This window comes from Chironomus tepperi, unplaced genomic scaffold, assembly GCF_022539635.2.
Source record: "Chironomus tepperi strain 1889 unplaced genomic scaffold, CSIRO-AGI_Ctep_v1 contig_486, whole genome shotgun sequence".
Taxonomy (NCBI): domain Eukaryota; kingdom Metazoa; phylum Arthropoda; class Insecta; order Diptera; family Chironomidae; genus Chironomus; species Chironomus tepperi.
This window is the reverse complement of record NW_027226608.1, coordinates 1,360,380-1,387,997: the sequence shown is the minus strand read 5'-3', so window position 1 is coordinate 1,387,997 and position 27,618 is coordinate 1,360,380. Positions and strand designations below refer to the sequence as shown.

General features: G+C 35.6%; 5 protein-coding genes across 8 annotated transcripts; 3 read left to right on the top strand and 2 right to left on the bottom strand.

Moving 5' to 3' along the window:
- The first annotated feature begins 3,825 nt into the window (after positions 1-3,825).
- On the top strand, positions 3,826-8,330 carry LOC139099819 (uncharacterized). The gene is made up of 3 exons (XM_070652355.1): positions 3,826-5,506; positions 6,266-6,711; positions 6,785-8,330. Exons 1-3 carry the CDS (start codon positions 4,219-4,221, stop codon positions 6,968-6,970), a joined length of 1,920 nt encoding a protein of 639 aa, XP_070508456.1. The 5' UTR covers positions 3,826-4,218; the 3' UTR covers positions 6,971-8,330.
- A 419-nt stretch (positions 8,331-8,749) lies between these two features.
- Positions 8,750-10,521, top strand: LOC139099822 (tRNA:m(4)X modification enzyme TRM13 homolog). The gene has a single exon (XM_070652360.1). The coding sequence runs from the start codon at positions 9,064-9,066 to the stop codon at positions 10,435-10,437; it is 1,374 nt and encodes a 457-aa protein (XP_070508461.1). The 5' UTR covers positions 8,750-9,063; the 3' UTR covers positions 10,438-10,521.
- Positions 9,350-12,894, bottom strand: LOC139099834 (transport and Golgi organization protein 2-like). Of its 4 annotated transcripts, none has more exons than XM_070652378.1 (4): positions 12,880-12,894; positions 11,527-12,174; positions 11,184-11,396; positions 9,350-10,970 (listed from the first exon to the last, which is right to left on the bottom strand). In XM_070652378.1, the coding sequence occupies exons 2-4, from the start codon at positions 11,762-11,764 to the stop codon at positions 10,522-10,524; spliced, it is 900 nt and encodes a 299-aa protein (XP_070508479.1). In that variant the 5' UTR covers positions 11,765-12,174; positions 12,880-12,894; the 3' UTR covers positions 9,350-10,521. The 4 variants fall into 4 exon arrangements, with proteins under 4 accessions (XP_070508479.1, XP_070508476.1, XP_070508475.1 ...); XM_070652375.1 differs by lacking the exon at positions 12,880-12,894 and adding an exon at positions 12,484-12,808; XM_070652374.1 differs by lacking the exon at positions 12,880-12,894 and adding an exon at positions 12,484-12,808 and having other exon boundaries at positions 11,527-12,163.
- Positions 12,895-13,656: 762 nt separating this feature from the next.
- On the top strand, positions 13,657-17,533 carry LOC139099824 (transmembrane protein 39A). Its single transcript, XM_070652365.1, has 4 exons — positions 13,657-13,979; positions 14,042-14,280; positions 15,354-15,464; positions 15,593-17,533. Exons 1-4 carry the CDS (start codon positions 13,716-13,718, stop codon positions 16,236-16,238), a joined length of 1,260 nt encoding a protein of 419 aa, XP_070508466.1. The 5' UTR covers positions 13,657-13,715; the 3' UTR covers positions 16,239-17,533.
- A 795-nt stretch (positions 17,534-18,328) lies between these two features.
- On the bottom strand, positions 18,329-27,344 carry LOC139099826 (uncharacterized). Its single transcript, XM_070652366.1, has 2 exons — positions 26,888-27,344; positions 18,329-21,078 (listed from the first exon to the last, which is right to left on the bottom strand). The coding sequence occupies exons 1-2, from the start codon at positions 26,990-26,992 to the stop codon at positions 19,942-19,944; spliced, it is 1,242 nt and encodes a 413-aa protein (XP_070508467.1). The 5' UTR covers positions 26,993-27,344; the 3' UTR covers positions 18,329-19,941.
- Between the last annotated feature and the right edge of the window lie 274 nt (positions 27,345-27,618).

Sequence of the window (27,618 nt, the reverse complement as noted above, 5' to 3'; positions counted from 1 at the left end):
AAATTTAAAAACAAAATTAAATTTTAAAAAATCATAGAAAAATAATTCAATTTTTTAAAAATTGAATCAACAAAAAAATTGTGCATTAAATTCAAAATAATCTCAACAATTCTGATTATTTTAAAATTCATTAAAAATATAATCTTGAAAATTCACCTTTTTCCTTTTTCCTATTTTTCACACAATTTATTCAAATTTATTCAATATTTCTTCACTTGTATTTTTTACTACACACAAATCTTCAAATTTTAATATTCAATTTGAATTTATTTTCTCAACTTTGTTTGAATAATTTTTTCTATTTCAAATTTTCATCTCATTTTTTTCTGGCACTGATGAAAAATTCTTAGAATATTTATTTCGAATTTAATTAGAAATTTTTTTAACACATATTTTATTTTAATTTTTCAATTTTATTTCAATCTAATTTTAAATATAAATTTTTTTTTCTTTTTTTTTTTAATTTTTTAATTTAATTTTGAATTTTTTTTCTGTTTTAACTTTTAAAACGGATTTTCACTTTACTAATTAATGTATTTTTTATTTTAATTAACGTTTTTAAATCCAAACTTTAGTTTTTAATTTCAAATAATACTGTTATAAAATTAAAAATTGGTAAACTTTTTTAAATTTTATTTTTTGCTTTTATAATTTCTAAATTGATAAAGGTTTATTTTTCATTTTCAACTACACAATTCCACTTAATTTGCACATTTTTAAAATTCTTAATTTTATAATTTTTATATTTATTAATTCTAAAAGTGTTAATTTTTTTTGTGACTATTGCTATTATTTAACTTTTTAATGTTTAATTTGTAATATTTTTGAATTTATATTTTTAAATTTAAAATTTATTTTTTTTTATTTCACAATAAAACAATAATTTCACTAAATTAAAAGTCCTTAAATTTAAGTCCTTAAGTGCTTTTTAAAATATTGTAAACTGTCATAATTTGAAAGGTTTTTAAATTTTTTTTAAAACAATAAAATTTTAATAAGTTCTTTAAATTACTTCAAATTAGTTTCTTAATTTTTTAAAAATTGTTAGGAATTTTTGAAATTCTTTTGAATATTTTTTTTTAAATTTAAAAATTTTTTAAGCGTTTTTTAAAATTTTATTAAAAGTTTTAAAATGTTTAGAACTTTTTTGAAATTTTAAAAAATTGTTAAAAAAATTTAAAAAATGATTAAAAATTTATTAAAATTTTAATAATTTAAAATTCTTCAAATTCTTTTTAAAAATTTCTAAAATTCAAATTATAAAATTTAATATTCTAAAAATTAATTGAACAATTTTGAAATTCTTCAAAATTTTTTTATTAATGAAAAATGTTTAAATTTTTTAAATTTCTCTTTTTGATAAAAATTCCTAAAATTCATAAAATTCCTAAAAAATTCCTCATCTTTGAAAAAAGATTTAAAAAACCTTTAAAATCACCAGCAAGTTGAGCTTATTAAATTCCTCGAATTTTGCCAATTCACCAATAAAAATTCCACGATTTTTTGTGCTCCCCTCACACACAATATCCCCGAAAATGTCTTAATCGAGTGTGCTGTTCACGACTGTTGCAGTTGGTATCCGATAATCAACTGAGCAAACGAGGATGTCGCGTGCCGAACTTTACAGTTCCTTGTCGATATCAAATCACATGTTTCGTCTCTTCATGTCTCATGCTGTATGTTGCGCGAAAGCCTTTTTCACTCTCACCGACGCTTTTGTGTGTTGCGCTCTCTTTTTGGATGTCCTTTGTGAGAGAGCATGACTGTGAGAGCTTTGACTCATTTTTTGCTGGGATTGACTTGATTCATACGTTGATGCAATTATGTTGAGGATCAGTATGAGGAATTTGATGCTGAAGTATACCCGATGGACTCCGACTCCGCCCGAAGGATTTCGACTCCACCCGAAAGAGTCCGACTCCGCCCGATGGTCTCCGACTCCGACCCGATGGACTCCGACTCCGACCCGATGGACTCCGAATCCACCCGATGGACTCCGACTCCGACCCGATGGACTCCGACTCCGACCCGATGGACTCCGACTCCGACCCGATGGACTCCGAATCCACCCGATGGACTCCGACTCCGACCCGATGGACTCCGACTCCGACCCGATGGACTCCGACTCCGACCCAATGGACTCCGAATCCACCCGATGGACTCCGACTCCTACCGAAGGACTCCGACTCCTACTGAAGGACTCCGACTCCGACCCGATGGACTCCGACTCCGTCCCGAAGGACTCCGACTCCGCCCGATGGACTCCGACTCCGTCCCGAAGGACTCCGACTCCACCCGATGGTCTCCGACTCCGACCCGATGGACTCCGACTCCGACCCGATGGACTCCGACTCCGACCCGATGGACTCCGACTCCGACCCGATGGACTCCGAATCCACCCGATGGACTCCGACTCCACCCGATGGACTCCGATTCAGCCCGAAGGACTCCGAATCAACCCGAAGAACTCAGAATCAACCCGATGAACTCCGACTACACTCTATAGACTTAAGAATATCATTTTGACCTGACTTAAGGCTGGCAAATGTGAATTCGACTTTTATTGCATGGCCGACATCACTTTACATCCTCATAAACCAAGTTAGTCAAGCTGATAGCCTTAAAAGCCTCAATTTTGAATCTTAATGTTAAAAAAATTGTAAAATTTAATTTCTGTTTCTAAAATATCCTTCATCCCAAATATAGCATCCCATAAAAATGATGTAATCATCCATGACGTCATCAAATGAGTACAAAAAAACAGAAAGTCTCGCCGGGATTCTATTTTCGTTGTGCTTTTGTGTCCCATGTTCTCTCACACGGAACTGAGAACGTAAAGTATGTAATAGAATTGATGGTCCCGGCACTTGCACATGCTATGCTTTATTGAGAAGATCTAACACATTCTTTTGAGTTGTAACCTGTGTGAAAAATGGAAATAATTCTCACTTTTTTTGTGGTGTGACTGTTGTATTTGTTGTAAGGATTGCAGGGAGAGTTTTGGGGATTTTTTGAGAGAGTGAAAATTTGAGATTTTTGGAAGCTTTGTATAGGAATTGTATTGAATAGAATAAAGTAAAGCTTATTTCTTGATCTGCTGAATTGACTTTGGTGTTCGGTCTCTTCTGCTTATCAGCTCTTCAAATTTGAGTCTCTTCGGCTCTCTTCGGTTCTCTTCGGTTCTCTTCGGTGTCTTCTTCGGTTCTCTTCGGTGCTTTCTTCGGTTCTTTTCGGTTCTTTTCGATTCTTTTCGGTTCTCTTCGGTGTCTTCTTCGGTTCTCTTCGGGTCTTTTCAGTTCTCTTCAGTTCTTTTCAGTTCACTTCGGTTCTCTTTGATTCTCTTCGGATCTCTTCGGATCTATTCGGTTCTCTTCGTTTCTCTTCGGTTCTCCTCGGTTCTCTTCGATTCTCTTTCGATCTGTTCGGATCTCTTCGGATCTATTCGGTTTCTCTTAGGTCTAAAATTAAAAAAATTACTGAACCAAAATGCAAAATCTTTAAAACTATTCCTACATTTTCCTAACCGTCAAATTCCCAAATTCAAATTATTATTTTTTCGATATTCGAATTTTCGAAATTCAAAAAAAAAGTTTCCCGATCGTGTAAAAAAAATTGTAAACATAAACATTTCAGAACAATTTTTTTCATCAAAATAAACACTTTTTGGAACAAAAGCGAGTAAAAAATAGCAATTTGACATCACAAATCGCGCAATAATCCAGCAGAGGACACAAAGACCATAAATTTAATGACAATTTGTGCTGAATATTAAAAATATTTTGGTAAATTCCAATCACAGCAAGCTTTGATATCAAATTTTAAAATATTTTTAATTTTTTCAGATAAAACTTGAATATTTTGTGAATTTATAGGAATTGAATTGGATAATAAGCATCAAGGCATAGAAGTCAACTGACATTTTAGGATTGTGTAGCTGATCTGATGCATTTTGGATTGGTTTGGGCAATCACCGGATGTGTATATTATTGGATGTTTGATGATTTAATTCTTTTGCTGCAAAACGACATTTTTGGTACTTTTGGCACAACTTTGCAGTTCCTGATCAAACTTATGTGCTGAATGTCAGCAAGCATAATTATGTAGATTGCAGCACAAATTTATGGATTTTTGACATAAATCATTCAAATTGACCACATCCTTAAATGCTACATCCATAATCACCAGATACCGATCAAAAACCACAAAACTACCCCAAAAATGATGTCCGACTCAATAATGCACCACGACCAAATGATGACGGAACCAATGGACATAAAGCCATCCCTAGACATCAAACCCTTCCATCGTGCACCCGAACCCATCCATAAAGTTAATCAAGCGACACAAAAAACAGTCGTCGTTGTTGGCAAGGAGCACTTCCTGATGTGTAAGCAGCTTATGCAGGACAATGCAACAGACGATGAGTTTGCGATCCTGCTGAACATCCCGCCCGACAAGGTTCGATACTTTAAGCATAAAATGCAAATATTTGAGGATAAAATTCGTGCACGACGACGTGCAGCACGACTTAATAAGCGACGCAACAGACGCAACCGTAAGAAACCGGAAGGAAGCATCAATCGGTACATCCGTAAGAAGGAAATGTCAGCCGAAGAGCGATTTAAGTACGCACGACAATTAATTCTCGAAAATTTCTCAACCCGTGAAATATCAAAGGCACTAAGAGTCAGTGAACGTAGTGTGACTCGATTCCGTCGTCGACTAAATGAACAAAAACGGAAGTTGCAAGAAGAAGGCAAACTTGAAGTTGATCCAGAGGAGGAGACCGAAGAATATAAATTCAAGTTCCTCAGCGCAGAAGTTAAAGCTGAAAAGATTGCGGAACTAAGTGACAAAGGTATGGGTGCGACGGAAATAGCAAAGGCACTGCACATTAGTGACAAGACAGTCAGACGATGGCGAATCAGACTTGATGAGATGAAAGCTAATCCAGATAAGTATAATAAGAAGTATATGAGGAAGGAGCCATGCGAGCGACCACGATATGAGCCGAAGAAGCAATATATCAAGTCATTGGACAAGGAAGTCATTGAGAAGGCAAAGAGATTATTTGAAAAAGGTGAAACTAATAAGGATATGTGCGTAATTCTTGGACTGTCTATGAATACAGTCAAAAAGTTAATTAAAATGATAACAAATGGAACAATTGACACCCTAGTTGATGACACTCTAGACCTCCTAACCTCAAAAGGACGCGGTAAACTACCAAAAGTGTCTGATCATACCCGGAAAAAAATTAAAGTTGAAACCGGCATAAAAAGTGAATGGAATGACACTGAGGACAATAAGAAGGATGATGATGATGATGATTGGGGTAATGATGGATTTGATGATGATCCATGGGGTGGTAATGATGATAATAAATGGGGTGATGATAGTAGTAGTGATGATGAAGATGATGATGTACCACTTGCGAGACTGAAAAAGGATGATAGCTTTGGATCAATCAAGGTTAAGGACGAGAAAAGGGATGAGTTTGATGATGGTGAGTAGATCCTGTAATATTAACTAGATTCATAGAATACATAGATTCATAAACTCTGGATCAACTCCTCTTGAGCTAACTAGATAGATTCTTAGAGTTTGACTCAGGACCAACTCCTCATAAGCTTACTAGATTCACAGAGTTTGACTCTGGACCAACTCCTTCTAAGCTAAATAGATTCTTAGAGTTTGACTCTGGACTAACTCCTCTAAAGCTAACTAGATTCAAATAGTTTGTCTCTGGACCAACTCCTCTTAAGCTAACTAGACTCAAACAGTTTGACTCTGGATCAACTCCTCTTGAGCTAACTAGATTCAAAGAGTTTGACTCTGGACCAACTCCTCTTAAGCTAACTAGATTCATAGAGTTTGACTCTGGACCAACTCCTCTTAAACTAATTAGATTCGTAGAGTTCAACTCTGGATCAACTCCTCTTGAGCTAACTAGATTCAAACAGTTTGACTCTGGACCAACTCCTCCTAAGCTAATTAGATTCGTAGAGTTCAACTCTGGATCAACTCCTCCTAAGCTAAATAAATCCATAAAATTTGAATCTGGACCAACTCCTCCTAAGCTAATTAGATCCTTAGAATCCAAATCTTGACCAACTCCTCTTAAGCTAAATAGATTCACAGACTTTAAATCTGGACCAACTCCTCTTAATCTAACTAACTTCATAGAGTTCAAATCTGGACCAACTCCTCCTAACACTCTAAACCAACTTCCCTTAATAATCATTTAACCCTCTTCTAATTCTAGCGGTATTTGCTGATGCTGATCCATTAGATCCACTATCGTGTGTAATCATCGAGGAGAATCCCGGATCGCCAACAGCAACAGCAACCGTAACACCCGAAAAACCCAAGAAAGCTACACCACTCGAGCCTAAAAAACCGAAATCATATCTTGGCGAGCGTGAAGTTATTATAGCAAAAATTCTACGTGAACGTGGCATACGTACAATGGACATAGCCATGCTAATGAGCATAAGTGAACGATCAGCATCACGACTACTACAAAAGGCAAAGGATCTTAGTATTGAAAAGTATGAAAAAGAAATAATTGATCATGTAAATGAATTAATTGAAAATAAGGAGCAAATAATTGATCATAAGAAGGCAACGGCACCGCTGTTCCCCGAAGCAAAGGGATATGATGATACAAAACGAAGAACAGGAATGAGGATGTTGTCGATGAACGTTAAGGTAATTTGCATCAAATTCCAAAATTAATCTCCAAATTCTAAAACAAATTTCCAATTCCAATCCCAAAATTCAGCCGAAAGACATCGCAATGATCCTTAACGTATCGGAGAAAACAATCAAGAGATGGAAGGAGAGACTCGATTTAGAACAAGCTGAAGCAGCACGTACAGGAACAACAAGTGGACATGAAATATTTAATGATCTATTTCCATTAAAACAGGAGCCAGTCTTCCATGATCTTGAAGATGAGGACTATTAGGAGTGAATTTTGGAAGTTGTTCGAAGCTTTTTTTAGGTTAGGTTATCTGGGTGGCATGGAGGGATGGATGAGGAATGGAGTGAGATGCACAGGGAATCTTCATGTTATCTCGAATTGTCCTTTAATTGTTGCAACTATTTTTGGACTTTATTGAACGAATTTGGTGATCCATGAGGATTCCCTATGGATTTTGTAAAGATCCTTCTTCATGCCGCTCAGATTTGGATCTAAATGAATTGATTATCTGAATTGAAATTTGAATAGCCCTTAAAGTCTTCAAGTCTACATGATTCCTTGTTTCAAATGGAATACAGAACAATCTTGAAGTTATGTCCAAAATTAGATGAGATTTATAACTCTATAATCCTTAATGAAGGGATTAATTGTAAATAGTTTGACATAGAATGATTGAATGAAGATAAGATATTAGACATGGAGTATGGTAAGTGATGGAATGGGTTGGCAATGAGAACAAGGTTTCAGGAAAACTGAAGAACTAAGTAAGCTTCTATTGTTCTAGATGCGCAAATATGCGCAAGTTTCTATTGATCGAGATCCATAGGCTTATATTGTTCTAAATCCGCAAGCCTGTTGTTTTATTGTTCTAGATGTAGATTCTAAATGTAGAGAACTTCTATTATTCTAATTTTGCATGTTTACATATTCAGATGCGCAAGCCTGCGCATTCAATTTTGACAAACCTTTCTATTTGCTGATTAGCTTACTATGGTTAACTGAGTATCCTAATGCCCAAAATTCAGTTAAACAATATGCGCATTTTTGCGCTTTCAGATGCGCAAATCTGCGCATGTAGTTTTAACAAACTCAACAATTTGCTCATTACCTCACCTTGGTTAACTAAGTGTCACGAACAGCATAAATCAGTTAATCAATCCAAATTCCGTCACCAGGTCGGCATGACTCTTGGATTATGTCGAATTCAAGCATAATCTGATACAAAGCCATAGTAATTGAGGCCAAGGATCAAATTTTTGATCGGTTAACCAATTTATGCCACTCAGCCATACTCGATGCCTAATTTTTCTATTCAATCTCATCAAAAATATCATCAAAAGCAGCTAAAATAATCTAGAATAATGGCTCAAAATGGCTCAAAAAAACTCAAAGTCCAAACTCAAAAATTACAGCCGCTTATTCAACATCAATCGAGCATTTTATTTGAAAAATTAATTTTTACTCCTTTTTGAGGATGAAAAGGATTGAAAATTTATAATAATTTATAAGATTTTTAAGGATAATCTCTGATTATATTTTAGAAAATTGAAAAAGAAAATTAAAATTTGCTAAAATAAGTTAAAAATTATATCGTGGACTGCACACAGCAGTTCCTTAACATATAAAATAATCAATTTTAGATAACAAAACAGAAAAAAATTGTAAAAAATGTCATTATTATAGGAATTAAAAAAAAAGAAAAATAAAGCACAAGTTTAAGTAAAATTTTGGAAGTGATTTTAATGAATTAGGTGACTCTGGCTTGGTGCTGGCCGTCAGGTGTGACCCTGTCATGGTGTTGGCCGTCAGGGGTAACCCTGGCATGATGCAGGCACCAAGGAAGTGACTCTGGTATGGTGCTGGCCGTCAGATGTGACCCTGGCATGGTGCTGACACCATGGAAGTGACTCTGGTATGGTGCTGGCCGTCAGGTGTGACCCTGGCATGAATCACAGGCATGTAACTATCAATTCCGTTACCTCCAACTTCTTCACATTCAAATCCACAACAATATCGAATTTTCGAATTTTCGAATATCGAAACTTATAGCTCAGTACCTGCCTAAATGTAAATAATAACAAAAAACTTCCATCACGTGTAGATTCATATAGTTTGCCAACTTTAAAGGCACAATCTTAATTCAATAGTATTTAAACAATTGCAAAATCATCACAGTCATAGTAGTCATTGACATTTTGTGTTCGAAAGACGTGACATTGTGAAATATTGAAGGAATTAAGTCATAAACCGGGAATATAGAAGTGAATATAGAATTTGGAGCTTTTATAGGATTTGAACCTTGAATATCAATACTTAAGAGTGTATTAAGTGTCCAGCAATTGATCCAGTCACCGACAATGTCCGATGACAATCCAAAACGTCTAAAAATGGAAGAAATCTCAACAGACGTCAAGCTTGACGAGTCATCAAGTCCTCAAATTACAAATGAAGCAGTTCCCAGTCAAGAATCCACAACCGTCCATACCCAGCCACCTTCAAGACGTCAAAAGCAGCCACAACCCATCCCCGATCCATCATCCGACACACCACACTGTCATTATTGGGTAAAAAGGAAGAGCAGGTACTGCAAAATGACCCTTAAAGCTGGTGCCAGATACTGCGGTGAACATTCAGTGGAAGTTAAGCAGCCAGTGCTGGGTGAAAAGCGTGTCTTATGTCCACTGGATCCAACACATTCTGTCTATACCTTTAAGCTTGACCGGCACCTGAAGATCTGCAATGTCAAAAAGCTTGAAAATACTGAAAATTATGTCAAAAAGAACTGTAATGTTGGTGATATTGGAACTGCTGATGATGTCGAGTCATTCAGACTTAAGGACGTCAAACAAGAGGAAATTGATAAAGTCACAAAGACCGTCGAGTTCCTGTACAGCAAGTTTATTGACGGGAATATTAAGGACTTTATAAAGTCACACAAAATTGTGGACGAGGAACTAAAAGTTGATGGATATGGCGATGAGAAGCTTCGTCACTTAGTCCAGACATCCTCAATACTTGGCATCCTTAATGACAATCAGCTCCTCACACCAGCTACATGCTACATCGATTTGGGTGCCGGTAAAGGCAAACTCAGCTATTGGCTGTCAAAAGTCATCCTTGATGCTAAAATTGAGGATGCAAAGGTGCTGGTTGTGGACCGAGCATCACACAGACATAAAAAGGACAATTTACTTAAAGATTCAGGCATTGTGGACCGTCTAAGGGTAGACATTGGTGATCTGGACATGACACAGCTCAACTTTACATCCTGCAAGTCAGTCGTTGGCGTCAGTAAGCATCTTTGTGGACGTGCTACAGACTTTGCCTTAAGATGTCTCATAAATGGCAATAAAGGCACCGTCAAGACTAAAGGCTTCCTCATTTGTGTCTGTTGTCATCATCAAATTACATACGATAGCTTCTTAGGTCGTGACTGGATGACTAAGCATGGAATTGACCGGAACCTGTTCAACATCCTGATTAAGATGGTGTCATGGTGCACATGTGGCGACGGTAAGAGTCGTGAGGAGCATAAGGAAGCTGGAAATGGTGTTGCGGATGAGAAGTTGAAGGAACGTGAGCTGGTCGGGTGGAAGTGCAAGAGATTGTTGGACTATGCAAGGGTTGAGTACATGCGGGAACTTGGATATGACACGGATTTGTGTTATTATGTCGATAAGGAACAGACATTGGAGAATATTTGTATTTTTGGAAAGATTAAGGCAGAGTAAGACAGGCGAATTTGTAATTTTGTTATTTTGTATGGAAGTGTCCATCCCTTGGCAGTCAAATAAATAAAATTTATTGTTCCTTAATTACAGCACAGCTTTTAATCTCCCAACAATCCTCCTAAATCCCATCAAATACTGAAACATTCCTTTAGGCTTGACAGTTCCTGGAATTTTAAAGTCCTTCCTGTCCCAAATTGAATTTTTTGGATCCTCGTTGATCATTCGTTCCTCAATATAATCCACATTATGGAAATGGTCGATTAATATGACACTTCGGTTACGGCTGCCGTAGTGGACACATGGATGTCTGACGTGGATGCTTGAGTAGACCTCGGCATCGTATGGACGACGTTTGAGCAGCTCTGGACATGGAAAATGCTTTGTGTCTGATTTCAGGAGATTTATGAAGGAATTTGTGAGCTGTGGTTTGTCAGCATGTGATGAGGTTTTGATGATTTCTTTGAAAAATTCGATTCCATTTGTTACTTTTAGGTATGGATCGTTGTATGGTGAGTTTGAGAGGCCGTGGTTACCTAGAAGAATGAGAAGTAAGAATAGAGTCGGACTAAAGTCGGACAAGAGTCGGACAAGAGTCAGACTAGAGTCGGACTAGAGTCGGACAAAATCGTACATGAGTCGCACTAGAGTCAGACTATGGTCGGACAAGAATCCGACTAGAGTCGGATAAGTGTCGGACTTAATACAGACTAGAGTCGGACAATAGTCGGACTAGAACAATTTCTTACCATTCGACAACTTTTGAATGCTCCGGTCCACATTACAGGCATTGTAAGCACTAATACCAAATGGATTAATTTCAATTGACAGGAAGTTGAATCCATTATATTGACTACAGTGTGATAAAAGCTTCGTATTGTGAATTAATGGCAGATCCTTTGATTTAATGAAGTTAATTGTGATGTCACCTCTGCCTTTAGCATTCTTTCTGACTTGCTCACCTGTGAATTGGATTAAGATTATAGTGTAATGCAGTGGTGGGCAACCTATGTGTCATTTCATTTTTGCAGTACACTAGTGTGCCGCGACACACAGGTTGCACACCACTGCTTTCAAAAATCAATTACTAACCTGCAACATTCAATAAATTCCCAATCCTTATTGTTTCATCAATCTGTGACAATCCAAGCCACGTTCCATGCTCAAGAGCATCAATATCAGTTCCATGAATTGTCCGCAATCTTCCGACACTTTTTAGCTCAGCTTCAGCAGTCAGTCGAGAATAATGTTCATCTCGGTTGTTAATGAGAATTAATTTGTATGGACAATTTGGATTGTCAGTGTTCAGGTATAGGAATGTGATGCACATTGTTGATTATTTGTGGTATTTTGTGACTTTTTCAAGTTTAGCTGTGTTGCAGAGTTGTTAAATCTGGCCCCAGGCTGAGGAGGCTTTGACTTGATGCCAGAAATCAGTGTCTGAATTCGGGAATTTTTGATTTAATTTTTCAAAATATTGAAAAATTGTCACAAATCTCAATAAAGTGTCTGATCCAATGCAATTGACTGCAAATGTCATAAATAATCCAACTTTATTATAGTCCTTGTTCCGTTAAACTTCAAATGATGACACAAAATGCAATCACAACTGGCTCACATGCTTACTATATGCATTACTTTTATGATGATTATTTTATAGATCGACACACTTTTCAGCTACAAATATTTTGAGTATCAGTTCCTTGCTACTTCTTAGAAGAAAATAAACCTGAAATTGTGCTTTTTATGGCTCTTTATAGTTGTTTTTGTTAATGATCACGGAAGGCACACGATATAGAAATGACCAAAAATCCGGCTTCGGTTGGATTCAGCCCTAGGGAACAGTAGCTTAGTATACAACAACTTATACACATATTTCTACATCTACCCATAATATATGAGGCCAAATTCTAACAAATCTAACCTGAAGGAAGAATTCAAGCCATTTCTATATCATATGCTTTTCGACAATGCTCATCACTTGCCAACAATCATCAAAACTTGAAATATCTCAATTTAATTTGCATTTATTTCATGACCTACACTTACAGTATATACAAAAATCACAATGGCTATGTTCAAGACTGAATGCAATGTCAATCAATTCTTATCTTATCATTTTCACAAAGACATCGAATATTTTACTCATCAATATTTTTTTTTGAATTTTCCCTTTCATATAGAGAGTATTCTCATGAGTATACTCACAACATATAATAGCCTAGGGCAGCGGTGGGCAACCCTTCTTGTAGCAAGTCACACCTTGGTGCAAGCCATAATTGAAACACCCATACCGCATACGGTTCATGGGATTTTCTATAAAACACACTAGTGTGCCACAGCACACAGGTTGCCCACCACTTAGCTAGATGCTCTCTCAAGCTTTTTAACTATTAGAATTTTGTGAAATTAAATTTTAAATAAAATAATAAAACTTTAAATTACAAAATAAACCGGTTCAACAAAAAAGACTCAATTCTACGTGTTGATCGACTGAAGTGCAGACAAACACAAACTACTTTTTATTTTTTCTTGTTATTTTTTTCTGGAGATATTGCAATCTATAAATATATAAAAAAGTTGTGTTTCAATTTTCATTTGTTTCGGAGGATCTTGAATAAGAGGAAATAAGTATTAAAAATTTCAATTTTTGAATAATTTTCAATTTTATTAATTTTGAATTGAAATTAAAAAAATTTGAAAAATTTGAAAATTCTTAAAATATAAAATTAGTTGAAACTATCAAATTTTTGTTTTTTTTTAAAAATTTTTTGAATTGTTTCAATTCGGAAACAGAATGTAAAATTAAAAAAAAATCTAAAAATTCATAAAAATTTAAAAAAAAAATAAAAAAAATTGAAAAATTAAAATTAAAATTTAAAAAATTCAAAAAAATTTAAAAAATTCAAAAAATTCAAAAAACTTAAAAAATTCAAAAAATTTAGAAAAATTCAAAAAAAATTAAAAAAATCAAAATAAATTTAAAAAATTCAAAAGATTTAAAAAAGTTCCAAAAATTCAAATTTTCCAATTTTTGCAAATTTTTCAAATGTTTTTGAATTTTTTAAATTTTTTTAAATTGTATAACTCAAAATTAAAAAAATTTCAATAAAATAAAACTTTTTTCCTTATTAAAAAATCCCAAAAAATTTCTTAACGTCCAAAATAAATTCAAATTCCTTCGAACTCCAATTTTTCTATTTATTATTGACAACAAAACACAAAAAATTTTTAAAAACAAATCATCAAAAAAATTCCAAAAAACTCAACTTTTCAATTAAATGAGCCGCCGCCGTATTCCACCAACATCACGTCCAACCCCGACAACATTTCAGCCAACAAATTCACCACTCAACAATGAGTTTAGTGAGCCAATCGTACCCAAACATATCGCATTCATCCAGTCATGTTTCACACAAGGTGAAAATGAAATTTTAAGTGAATTAATCATCTTTATGTTCACATTAATCGCTGCCAGTTCACAATTTGTTCATCTATACCGGAGTGTCTGGTGGCATCCCGAATCATACCACAATTACTCAATGGTAAATCCAACAATTTTCCACAATTTTCACAATTTTTTCATCAAATTTTCCAATTTTTTTAGAATTTTTATCTCATCGATAAGAGTCTTGTGGTCTTTATCTTTGTGATGATTGGACGTCGCTTCTTCTATTGTCTATTAGTCAAAGGATTGGAATTCATTTGTCCTGATCGATACTATCAACTGGCTGAAAAGTGTCTTAAATATGTGTTCCTTGGTATGCTCGAGTTCATCTTTCTCATCTGTAATATCAAAATATTTCAGAATTATAGCATCATGAACATCCTGTATCTCATTTATCCGTAAGTATCTTAATGTCCAGTTCAGTTGTGGGCAACCTGTGAGCCGTGGGACATTAATATGCTGCCGAATTGTCATGAATCATATGTAATGAACTAAAGAGTAGGCAGAAATTGAACTCAGACTAAAAAAGTCGAAAAATGCGACTCTACTGACTTTAAAGTTTCAATAGAGCCTCTACATTAAAGTCCTGTCAACTCTAATAAGCGGTTTGGGTTGAAGCTTACCATCAAAGTATACCAAAGCACACAAGTTGCTCACCACTGAATTATATGAATGTCTAAGTCTAAATAACATCCATTGTTGCATAATTATGGCATTTAACAAATCGGGATTATGTTTATTCAAGGGTTCTCGATGACAAGATCAAGGCTTGACGATCTTAATCTCAAGATTTGTCCTGACAGAGATTTCAGGAAGTTGCCTTGCAGTCTCAATCCTGATCTCGGTACCAGTCTTACTTTAAATTATTCCTGGGCTAGGGTGTACATGAGCCAATTGCCACGTAGAAATCTCTAGTCTCTAGTTCTAACTTACTTACTTACTGCAATCACGTTCCTGTGTGGAGCTTATATTACAACAGAAGACTTTCCATCCGACTCTGCTGCTGGCTCTGTCACCTAGTTTGTACAATAATTCTCTGTCCGCACGTTGAGCTAACATTCTTTCTTTACTGTTCTGCGCCAAGTAGCTTTTGGAGCTCCCGGTGAATTCCATCCGAGGGGTGTGTTTCTGACCCAGCAATGACATTTCTCTTCTGAAGCGTATGGCTTATCCAGTCGTATTAAAGTCTCTAGTCCTAAGTCTAGGGTATATAGTCCGTATAGTTGGTCGGCCGATCTAGTCAGGTCGGTGTAGTCGATTTAGCCAGCTTTGTCGATCTCCGTCTCAGTCTCAAGAGTGGATTAGTCAGAGACATCAGTAAAACTCCTTAGAACTAGACACACACCTAATTCTCCATGATATACAAGAGATTGTATCGCAACACACTACTATGTCTTGCACCACAGTTTTAGAGCAAAATTGCTTCAATATCATCCACATCTAACTAAATCCCTTCTCTTTTTATTTTTAGAATAATTCTATATTTAGTGATATTCAAATGCAAAATTGATCCATTTTTGAGGATAATGAACTCTAGACGTGACATGCCATTTATGGGTGAAGTTATGCATTCATGTAGCAGGTAAGGCATCTTGTCAGCAGCTGATTAAGGTCAAATACAGTAGATATCCATTTTAAGTCCTGTGTCTGACTAACTCCAAGCTGTCCACAGCCACAAAACCCAATTAATCCCAAATCTTCTCATTTTAGTAACGCCGTTGACATCCGTCAAGAAGTCGACACCCTCCGGAATGACTTCAACACTCGATTCAAGCAAATCATCTTTACATCAGTCATGAATGCTTACTATTCAGCCTTTGCACCATGTGCATTTGCCAATAAGCATCTATATTTTAGTAAATTTTGGGTATCACAGCATCTATTCTTTACATTTGTAAGTCTGTTTACCATGTGTGCGACATACTGCCTGCCAATCAGGTACTGCGATGTCCTACATCGATCAGCCATACATCTCGGACAGTGGACAAAGTTAGGTCCACGTGCAACACATCCACCGCCTTTAAATTGGTCAAAAACTCAAACATTTGCTTATGGATCGTACGTAAAATATTTTGGTGATGTCTTTAAGTCAACAGCTGAATGTACGTCGGCATTACCGGCTGATTCTGGTCATCATCGATTCTATATACTTTTTAAAAATCCATCAATGTTGTACTTTATAATATGTTCAATACAATTGAGTACGGTACTCATACAGTTGATATTGATAATTTATTGTAAGGAATACATCATTATAATAAGCATTGGACTTCTGTTGATCACTAATTATTATACATTATTTAGACTTGTTAGAGATTATTTAATTGTTAAGAATATTTATCACAATGGATCTTAAGGCTTAACATTTTTTCTATTTTAATTATGAATATTGTATGGATGTATGGATTTTAGATGTGGATTGATCATCAAAATATGTATCTGGTGATTTTATTTGACTTGGCTGGGTGACATATGATTGGTGTTCTAGATGACCCAAGAGGATCAAACTTCAGCTCGACTCATGAGAATGTATTCTCAGCTCGACCCGAATTAAGCTCGACCTGAAATGAGCTCGATCCGAACAGAGCTCGACCCAAGAGAATCTATTTTCAGCTCGACCTGAATTGAGCTCGATCTGAATTGAGCTCGACATGAATTGAGCTCAACTAGAATTGAGCTAGACCTGAATTAAGCTCGACCCGAAATGAGCTCACCCGGAATTGATTGAGCTCGACCCGAATTGAATTCAGACCCGGATTGAGCTCAGACCCGAATTGAGCTCGGACCCGAACTGAGTTCGGACCCGAATTATGCTCGACCCGAATGAAGCTCGACCGGAATTAAGCTCGACTCGAATAAAGCTCGAACCGAATTGAGCTCGACCCAAATTGAGCTGAACCCGAATTGAGTTCGGATCCGAATTGAGCTCGACCCGAATTGAGTTCGGATCCGTATTGAGCTGGACTAGAATTGAGCTCGACCTGAATTGAGCTTGACCCTAATTGAGCTTGACCCTAATTGTGTTGGACTAGAATTGAGCTCGACCCGAATTGAGCTCGACCCGAATTGAGCTTGACCCTAATTGTGTTGGACTAGAATTGAGCTCGACCCGAATTGAGCTCGACCCGAATTGAGCTCGACCCGAATTTAGCTCGACCCGAATTGAGCTCGACCCTAATTGAGCTCGACTAGAATTGAGCTCGACCCGAATTGAGCTTGACCTGAATTGAGCTCGATCTGAATTGAGCTCGACCAAAATAGAGCTCGACCCACATTGAGCTCGACCCGAATTGAGCTGGACCTGAATTTAGCTCTACCCAAATAGAGCTCGACCCAAATTGAGCTCGATCCGACTTCAGCTCGACTCGAAAGGATCAAACTTCAGACTACTTAACTCAACTTTATGTAGAACACAACCCCATGTCACTCAACCATGTCAAATCTTCAAATACATTAACCTTACCTTAATCAAATGGACTTTTCTGATCTTGAGATGCACAATTGTGGATAAAAATAACAAAGTCTAGAATGTTGTAGTTGTCGTCTTATCTAGTTAGATATTTTTATTCTAATTGATTAGAATTTGCTGTAAAATTGAAAAAATTGTAAATAAATTTTATAAAATAAAGTCATGCGAACAAATATGCAAGAAATGTGAATTAAATTGTGTTTTTTAATAAAAAAAAGTGGAAAAAATTAAAAATTAAAAATTAAAATTTTAAAAAATTTAATTTTAAATATTAAAAAAATTAAAATTAAAAAATTTGAAAAATCGAAATTTTAAAAATTTAAAAAAAATAAATTTTAAAAATTAAAAAACCGTTAAATTTTAATTATTTTATTTTCAATAAATTTTTATTAGTAAATTTTGAACTTTATTTACATTTAATAATTTTTTTTATTAATTTCTTGTTGGATATTTTGTGATTTTTTGCTTAGAATTTAGTTTTTTTTATGTTTATGTAGATTCTACAAAATTATAAATTTCTTCATTTAATTACTTTTTTTATTTGTTCGATAGTTTCATATTTTTTTAAAAATTCTTTAACTAGTCATTTTGCTCAAGGGCGGAAGTTATTGGAAAAAATTTGAAATTTTTTACAAATTTTAAAACTAAAAAAATTTAAATTTGAAATTTTTAAAAATATAAATTTAAAAATTTAAAAAATTTGAACTTTAAAATTGAAAAAATTTGAATTTTAAAATTTAAAAAAATTGATTTTTAAATTTTTGATTTTTTTGATTTTTTAAATTAAAATTTTAATTTTTTTTTCAAATTTTTTAATTTTTCAAAATTTTTCAATTTTTCAAAATTTTTCAATTTTTCAATTTATTAAATTTTTGAAATTTTTATTTTAAATTTCCAAACATTTAATTTTTTTCAAATTTTTCCACCAATTTTTAAAAATTTCAAATTTAAATTTTTTTAATTTTCAAATTTTTCAATTTTTTAAATTTTTTTCAACAACTTCCGACCCTCAAATTTTACATTTAAATTATGAACTAAATTCATTTAGATACCAATTTGATATTTATTTTTTTTGGATAATTATCATCGAAATTAGATCAAATTAGTGAGACTAAATTAGTTACATATACTGAACTTAAAAGTTGTTCCTTTAATATTTGAAGATGTCATCACAAAATAACAAAATTTGTTCCTTTTATTGTTGCTGCTTTTTTTAAAATAATTTTTTGAGGGAAAAAAATTAAAAATTTTTTTAAAGATTTTTCGGTTGTTCTTGTGATTTACACTAGTCTTAGAATATAGTATGTCCTATATCCAGTGATGGGCAACCTATGTGACAAGGCAACACAAAGGATTTTGTCTTTTTGTTGTCGCAACACACAGATTGCCCACAACTGTTCTATACTCTCGGGTTGAGTCTAATTTACACAAGAGTCAGGCATCATTTAAGCATTTTCAAACCTCTTCCCGCAATATCCAATCAAAGTATTCCTGGATCCTGCTCATGGTGCCTGACTCCTTTCAAATTCCATTTGTTTTTTGTTCATGTTGCTTAAAAATTCCACAAATTTCCAGATCTGCGGGTATAACCCAAAATGAACACAATGTATAACTGTCCGAAAATCTGATTCCTTGTCCGACTTGACTCTAGCCTGAGGTTGGATGTCTTCAAATTTAGCTTTGGACCGGATTTCATCTAATGTATACTAAAGAGTTGGCAGGACTTTGTAGTCCAAACTTTGTGGAGTCGGACCACCTCCAGTGGAGGCGCCTCCACATTAAAATCTACTAACTCCGTCCTAAAGCTCATTTCTTAGCCTATCTGAGATATCATACCATATCATCCCCTGGAGCCGGTTTTTTAACATACCAGGGTATACTACACTATCTAACATATATAGACAGAGTCTATCTGATCTACCCCAATCCTACTTAAGCCTAATGTACTATCTAGGATAGGGTGGAGTGGTGTATCTCAACATAGACTTGTCTATAAATGTAGGGTAGTAGAGAATAGAGTAGGATATCTTAAGTAGCTTATAGTACGACATTCTGGGAGGGTAGAATATTTAGGCTAGGATAGAGTAGGCTATCCTGGGTACGTTAAGATACCGACCCCTAATGACAATGTCAAGTTGTTCCGGATCATCAGACATTCATACATCATGTGCCTTTCGGGTAAATTCATCAATTATTCCATAGCAGGCAAAGAGTCTGCTTTCATGAGCAGAGTAAGCTAAGATCAACACCCAAGACCATGCTCATCTACTACATTCAAGGTGATCAAGCTCTCGAAAGCAAGCTCTCTGCCTGTTAGGGATTCATCCACAGTTCATCCATCTCATTTGTTTGTCTGTCTAACAATTTTCATCTACAAAATTGCAAAATTATAGTTTTGGCATTCCTTACATTATGTAAAATAATTTTTCGTTCCTTATTGCTCATTTCTCATATCAATTCACTATTTTATACAGTTTACAAATTTGTCCATGCCAAAAACCTTATGTCAGAACTTGTCAATTTTGGCATTAAGTACAAAATAAAAAAAATAATTCAAAAAAAGTTGTTGTTGGTTGTGCTGGTTGTGCCTTTATTCCGGCAGCTTAACAAACCAGTCAGCTTCATTCTCATCAATCATTGAGTCACCAACAGCATCATTAACATCCACCGAATCAGTCTTTAATGCCATCGAGTTAATCTGTTCCTCCTCATCCTCATACATCTCAAAATCCTTATTTACGTAGACTGGCTGCATATTTTTTGTCAACATTAATGCCTGATTTAGTTCCTCTTCGGGTAAATTACGATGATAATTTTTCAAATGCAGTCGATAGTTATCCTTCCGGGTGCTGGCATGCTTACATCCATCAATTGTACAATAAAATTTTGCCTGTTTATGGACCGTCTCAATATGTCGACACAGAACTCGTCGGTTCCGCAATATAAGATTACAATATTTGCATTGGAATGGCATTGAGTCATCATTACCAAGTGTGTGCATCAGTGGATGCTCGTCAAGCTTAATTTTTTTAATTGGTGGCTTTTTGACCATCGATGAGTCCATTAAGGTGTTGACAGGCTTAACGCGTATGCCGTGAACTCTCCGACGGTGCTTTTTGAGTGCTTTTATGGTCGTTGAACTTGATGCGCAGCCTGGGACGTCACATTTGAATGGTTTTAGGGGAAAACTGCTTGTATTACCAAAACTTGCATTACCAAAGCTCGTGTGACTGTTTGATGACTCATCAATTTCAACAATTGGACGATCGTATGGTTCCTCCTTAAAGTGTGGCTCGTCGTCGTCTTCGTTTTGCATCTCTGAGTCACTAAGCAGTGAAAAGTGATTGTCATGATCTTGTTCGCTGAGGAAATTTGATGCATCTGGTGCATTAAATGATACAATTTCTTCCAATAGGCTCATGTCCTCCTCATCGGATGTGCCATCGTCCTTTGCATTCATTTCACGCTTTAGCTGCTGTGAGACATTTTGTCGTAGACCTGGTCGTGTTATTGGTATGTGTGATGAACCTGATGCACCATTTGTCATTGTACGTTGGGAATTTTTTGTTGTTCGGAGCATTGGCGTTGAGCTTTTGTTTTGTCGTGCGAATGTACATAAAAGCTTCTCTTCGATTTTGACGAGCATGTCTCGATAGCCTTGAGCGGCTAGGAGCTTTTTGTAGCATATTAGACATACCGAGTTGGAAAAGTGCTCGAGTTTGTTGAGCTAAAAATTAAAAATGGAAATTGATTATTAGTAAATTTATTAAGGTTTATTGAGGTTTATTGAGGATTAATGTCAAAGATTTGAGGATAATTAAGGTCCCGACTTCAAAAGCCCAAAAAAGCGCCTGCAAAGGAATCCGTGAATATCAGTGTCAAAGTTTGGCACAGCTCGGTTTAGAGTTCGGCTCGGATCAAAGCTCCGCTCGACTCAAACTCTTCTCGACCCCGAGTTCGGCTCAAAGCTTGACTCGGCTCATAGACTCGGCTCAGAGTTCGACTCAGCTCAGAGTTCAGCTCAACTCAGAGTTCAGTTCGATTTCAGAGTTCAGCTTGACTCAGAATTGAGCTCGACTCAGAGTTCAGCTCGACTCAGAGTTCAGCTCGACTTAGAGTTCAGCTCGATTTAAAGTTCAGCTCGACTTAGAGTTCAGCTCGACTCAGAGTTCAACTCGACTCCGAGTTCAGTTTGACTCAGAGTTCAGCTCGTCTAAAAGTTCGGCTCGACTCAGAGTTAAGCTCGACTCAGAGTTCAGCTCGACTCAAAGTTCAGCTCGACTCAGAGTTCAGCTCGACTAAGAGTTCAGCTCGACTCAAAATTCAGCTTGACTCAGAGTTCAGCTCGACTAAGAGTTCAGCTCGACTCAAAATTCAGCTCGGTTTCAGAAGTTGGCTCGACTTAGTGTTCAGCTCGACTTAGATCTCAGCTCGACTTAGAGCTCAGCTCGATTTAGAGCTCGGTTCGACTCAGAACTTAGCTCGGTTTCATTGTTCAGCTCGACTGAGAGTTCGGCTCGGTTCAGAGTTCAGCTCTATTCAAAAAACAAAAACTAAAGTGCAGATGCGAATTTATAGTGAAATCCCTGATGGAATACCTGCAAAAGACTCTACATCGCATACATCGAAATCCCATCATTGAACATCAAGCAACAACCAAGCAAAAAGCTTCCAAATGCCATCAAAATACAAACATAGCAAAAAAATCTCCTCCAAAAAAAATAAGAAGCTTAAAAATGTGACAAATGTGAATATTTTCTATAGAATCGATGAACATCTAGTCACATACACAAAAATGCCCTAACCGTCAGAAATAAGAGAAGATACATGCTGTGCTGTACGAAAGGAAAGGAAAGGCAAAAGGAAAGGAAAAAAAAAGATTGTTTCTTATCCCTAGGCGATAAATATCGTACGTAGAAGGAACTAACACTAAAACGAGCAACTTTTATTTTTCCCGCCAACCCACCCCATCCATGTTGCGGTTCCATAAACCTTATACACATATACATAGACAGCAGTCATCGACTAGGGAGACGCATTTAAAGCGCAAACTCAATATTTCATGGAATATAAGGGCAAAAAGGTCGGTACGTCAACTTCCCTAATTCATATTCTTGTTATTTCCTTCATATGTCCCTCACTCCTATGGTTTCATGACTATATGCTGCATATCATATAATCTTTGAGATAAAACTATGTCCATAGATGGAAATGGCAAAAAAGGGGATTTATGGATGTAGAATAAAATGGGAAGGTTCAGCACTACATGTCAACTAATGCCTTCCTTTTTTTTCTACATTTCTACTTCTTATTTGCTTGCTTGCTTGCTTGCTTCGTTAAGAGTCTCTTTACGTTCGCATGGGTTTTATTGGATTTTATGTTTGAGGATGAGGATGGGATTTGTGCTTTTTATCGATCGGAATGGCGAAAGCAATTTTTTTGTGTGATTTTTTGAATGGATAGATTGAGTTTGAAATTTTAGGTGCTATCCTATTTACACGCGGAAGTTGGGATTTGATAAATTGAGAAATTTTAATTATAGATTCGAAAAAACTAGGAATCAAAAAGTAGAAACTTAAAGAAAATTTTCCAAAATATTTACACACTTTCTTCAACTTCCACGCGGCACAAGGTCACCACGTGGAAGATAAAGAAATTGAAAATTTTTATCCTCAAAAGCTAAAAATTTAGAGAAATTGAAACTTTTGTGAAAGTTTTCAAAATTTTAGAAAAAAATTCAAATTTTTACGTTCATTCCTTTATCAACGTGGAAGTTAAATTAAAAAAATTTAAAATTGTTAATATACAGAAAATAAGTTAATTGAAAATTTTGAAAAATATAAAAAATAAGAAATTTTTTTAGATGCACACCCTATTCCACGCGGAAGTTAGAAATAAAAGTTTTTGAAAAATTGTTATTAATGTTCATAAAAAATCAAGAATTTAAAAAGGAAGCATTTTTAAAAATTTCAAATTTTTTAAACAGTATGATCTCATACCACCTGGAGGTTGAAATTGAAAATTTTTGAAAATTTTCATTTATACTTTTTAAAAGAAAAAGAATTGAAAAATTCAAACTTTTCCAAAATTTTCGGAAAAATTCAATAAATTTGAAGCACTACCCCTGTTACGCGCGGAAGTCAAAATTTGAAAATTTGGAAAATCATGCTTAAATTTTCCATAAAACTAAGAATTTAGAAATTTAAATCGTATTTTGAAAAATTCAAAAATAATAGAAAAAGTTCAAAAATGTTTAAGAACTATCCCTGATACACGTGGAAGTTGAAATTTAAAAATTTGAAAAAAATTTCATTCAAAATTTTAAAAAATATGAATTAAAAATTTGAAACTTTTAGTAAATATGAAAAAATTTCAAATGCAAACCTTGTTCCACCAGGAAGTTGAAATTGAAATTTATCGAAAAAAATTCAAAATTTTACATACACTCCCATTCCCACCCGGAAGTTCAAACCCAAAATAACTTCAAAACTCAATATCCAAAACTACAAAAATACATTTCAACTTTCTACTACTTCAAATTCATTCCATTTTGAAGACCCTAGCCTGTATATCAACAACACTACATTCAAGATTTTGAATTCAATGCGCAACACCCTCATGGTATTTATTTTAATACGGGATTTTGACATAGCAGATGGTTTGTTTAAAGTTGAAGTATTTTATAGTTGTATTTGAAATGTATCAAGTAAGGTTGACATGAATGAGTGAATGGTGAATGGAGCGCATTTTAGTGTTATTCATTATGGGAATTTGAGAGGACAGTAGGGTTCCGCGGCACACAGGTTGTCCATGACTGGTCTAAGGTGCCATAACACACTGGTTGTGCATCACTGGGTTAAGTGGATAGCCTTGACCGAAACCGGCATACGGTTCTTGGTTATTGTGTCTAGTTTTGTGTTTAGTCAGCCTAATGTACCGCGACACACAGGTTGTGCACCACTGATTTGAAGTAAAAGACACCAAACCCAACCCCATCCTCATCAGACCCTGTCTCTAGATCCCTACATGGACAAAATGCTCAAATTCATGCCATGACATGTCCTTTCCATCAACAAGACCCTTCCCCCATTATCTCACATTTCAAGCTCCTCTCAAGTTCCAGTCGACAAATGTCTAAAATTTGCCAAATATCGATCCATAAACGTACTAAGTTCAATGAAACTTTTAATGATGCCAACAAAAGTTGTTCTTCATCAAGTGCCTTATAAGATCCTGCCCGAGCTGCACATGACAGTGCTTCGGAGTCCACCAAGTTGCTGAACACATCCACAACATCCTCAATATTTTTAAAAACAACAACAAAAAAATTTTTACCGCAAAAAAACAAAAAAAATTGCCGCTTCGGATGTAAATACACAACAAGCAGCATCATCATGACTGTATACACAAACTTTATGCTTCTTATTTTTATTTTCATTCATCCACGTGCGGGACTTTTTTGAGCGGTAAATTGTAATTATGAGTATGTGCATCTGTTATCTAAAATTTACAGTTTTTTGTGCAGCTCAGGTTTTATGTGTCTGTGATTGACTGACTTGATTCAGGTAGGAAGAAACAAATGTGACTGTTGACGTGACATGATAAAATGTTGACTAGACGGGTTTTAGGGATTAATGGGATGTTGAGTGTAATTGTAGACATGTACATAAGGTTTGGGTATGGGACTGAGAGTTGTTGATGTGTTAGTGAGATTGGTGTAATGTTCTGTGATGTGCACAGAAGGGGATTAGAACAGTGGTGTACAACCTGTGTGTCATGGTACAACTTTGACATAAGTAACACTTGGGAAGATTCAAACTGCATACGGCATGTGGTTTGTGGCATTTCTAAGAATGTTTCATGTCACATTAATGTGCCGCGACACACAAGTTCATGTGTCGCGGCACACAAGTTTATGTGTCGCGGATAGATTAATGTGGCACGGCACACCACACAGGTTGGTGCGTCACGCCACATAGGTTAGTGTGTCACGAAACATAGGTCAGTGTGCCGCGACACACAGATTGATGTTCCTTGACACACAATATAATGTGTCGCGACAGACAATTTAATGTCAATTGATGTTCGTTGACATACAAACTTATGTGCCGCACCACATAGGTTGCCCACCACTGGCTTATTTACTATTGTAACAATGGATCGAATTGCAACTAACACAACCATAACTAGTCTCTTTGGACTACAATAATGCTTGCGTACTGTACTGAATGAAGCAAATATTACCTTACTCAGACGCATATCCATGACAGAGCTTTAACATCAATCAAAAGGTCAAACCTAAGGCAAAACTCTATTTCGTGCTCAGATTCCATCAAAATAATCCCAAAAAAGACGGAGAAACGCAATAATCTGGCACAAATCCTATTTGATGTCGATTTATGTACAAAACCACGACATCGGCGCAATGTTGGATTGTTGGCATTGGATAATAGTCAGTTGTGGGTAACCTATGTGATGCGGTACACTAGTGTGAGGCTTAAAATTCTTGGAAATGCTATTAAATGTTGTTTCCATCAAGGTATATGATTAATATGTGCCGTAAATAACAAAAGGTTGTGCACCACTGTACTACGTGCTTAAGAAACCCATTGAGAATACCAATATATGAAAGTTCAAGTAGTCCAGGGATGGACAACCTGTGTGCCACGGTGCACTAATGTAGAATGTGCTTAAGAAACCCATTGAGAATACCAATATATGAAGGTTTAAGAAGTACAGAAGTGCGCAACCTATGTGTCACGGCACATTTTGGAACCGCATACGGTTAATGGCATTTTTAAGAATTTCTAGAGCCACAATAGTGTGTCGCGGCACACATTGAAGTACCGTGGCACATAGGTTGCTCACCACTGCATCCACTAGTGTATAAGACACCAACACCCATAAACATCACCATAGTCAATCCAATAGTTCCCCCGCACATTCATATCCAATTTCCAATTTTGGGTCTCAAACGACTCAAAATTAGTCAACAGCAACAACAACAAAAACTACACAGACACTAAATTGCCAGATGGGATACAAAAAAAACGTAGAAAGAGTGATCAGCATGAGACCAACATAAAGTAGAGTGTGAGTGCACACAAGCCAATATTTTTTTTTGCAAAGAGCAGCAGCATAGGGAGCACAGCACAAAAAAGCAAAGCCAAAAAGGTCAGAAAACCGACTCACACAGTATAAATGCTTTGTATACAGCATAAGAGATAGTGTGTGCGAGCGAGCGCAAGAAAGCAAAAAATAAAAAAAAAAGAAATACGAAAAATGTGGAACGATGGGTTGGGTTTAATACCCTTGAGGTATGTGAGTATCCGAAACCGCATCATAGGCAGACCTAACACATACAAAGAAAAACAGAATCTCAAGCTTGACTGTGTGCATGAATGAAGAAAAAAAATTTTTTTGAAATTCAAGATGAGAAAAAAATTGGGAATTTTTTGATGCTGTTCCTTAACATTTGGACATAATTTCATAATTTACCCCATTTTGTACCCCAATTTGACCCCTCCAAGACTCACCTTCATTTGTGTAATTGTAAAGAATGAATTTTGTATTTCGGAATTAATTTCCAGCAAGTGCTTCTTCTTTTCGAGACACAGACGACAATCCATTATTGCCGACATGACTGCAACTGTTGTGCCTGCCTTGGTTCCAACAAATTTTTCACTTTTTTTGCACTTTTTTTTTATTTATTTTTGTTTTTTTTTGGACTTGATTGTTTGTTATGAACGAAGACTGTGTGTTACTGAATGCTGAAATGTATTTGTCGGTAGCTTAATTTGACGAGCAACTAATTGCAGCTTTTTGGTGACCGACTGTCAAATTATGTGCCTTAATTTGGGAATTATTGACTAAAAACTGATGAAATTTGGTGAAATTTTGAGGCATTTATGGATGTAAAGTTTGTTAAAGCTGGATTTGGTAAAGTTTGGCGATGTTTTTGAGGAATTTTGTAAACTTTTGTGTTTGACTTCAACTTGTAAACACAGACAAGTAAGAAAGTCTATTGAGGGTAAGTGACATGAGCGCATTTCAGGTTTTTGATGGATTTTTTGGATTAAATTTGTTAAAATCTTGGCAATTCTTTCCAAAATCCTCAAAATTCTCCAATTTAAATCTTAATACATCAATTCCTTTCATAATGACTGCAATATCAACATCTAACACTAGAATGTCGGACATTTGGACAAATATAAGACAAAAACTCACAAACTTAGTATTTTTGTAGTGTTTAAATGTTCGAAATTTC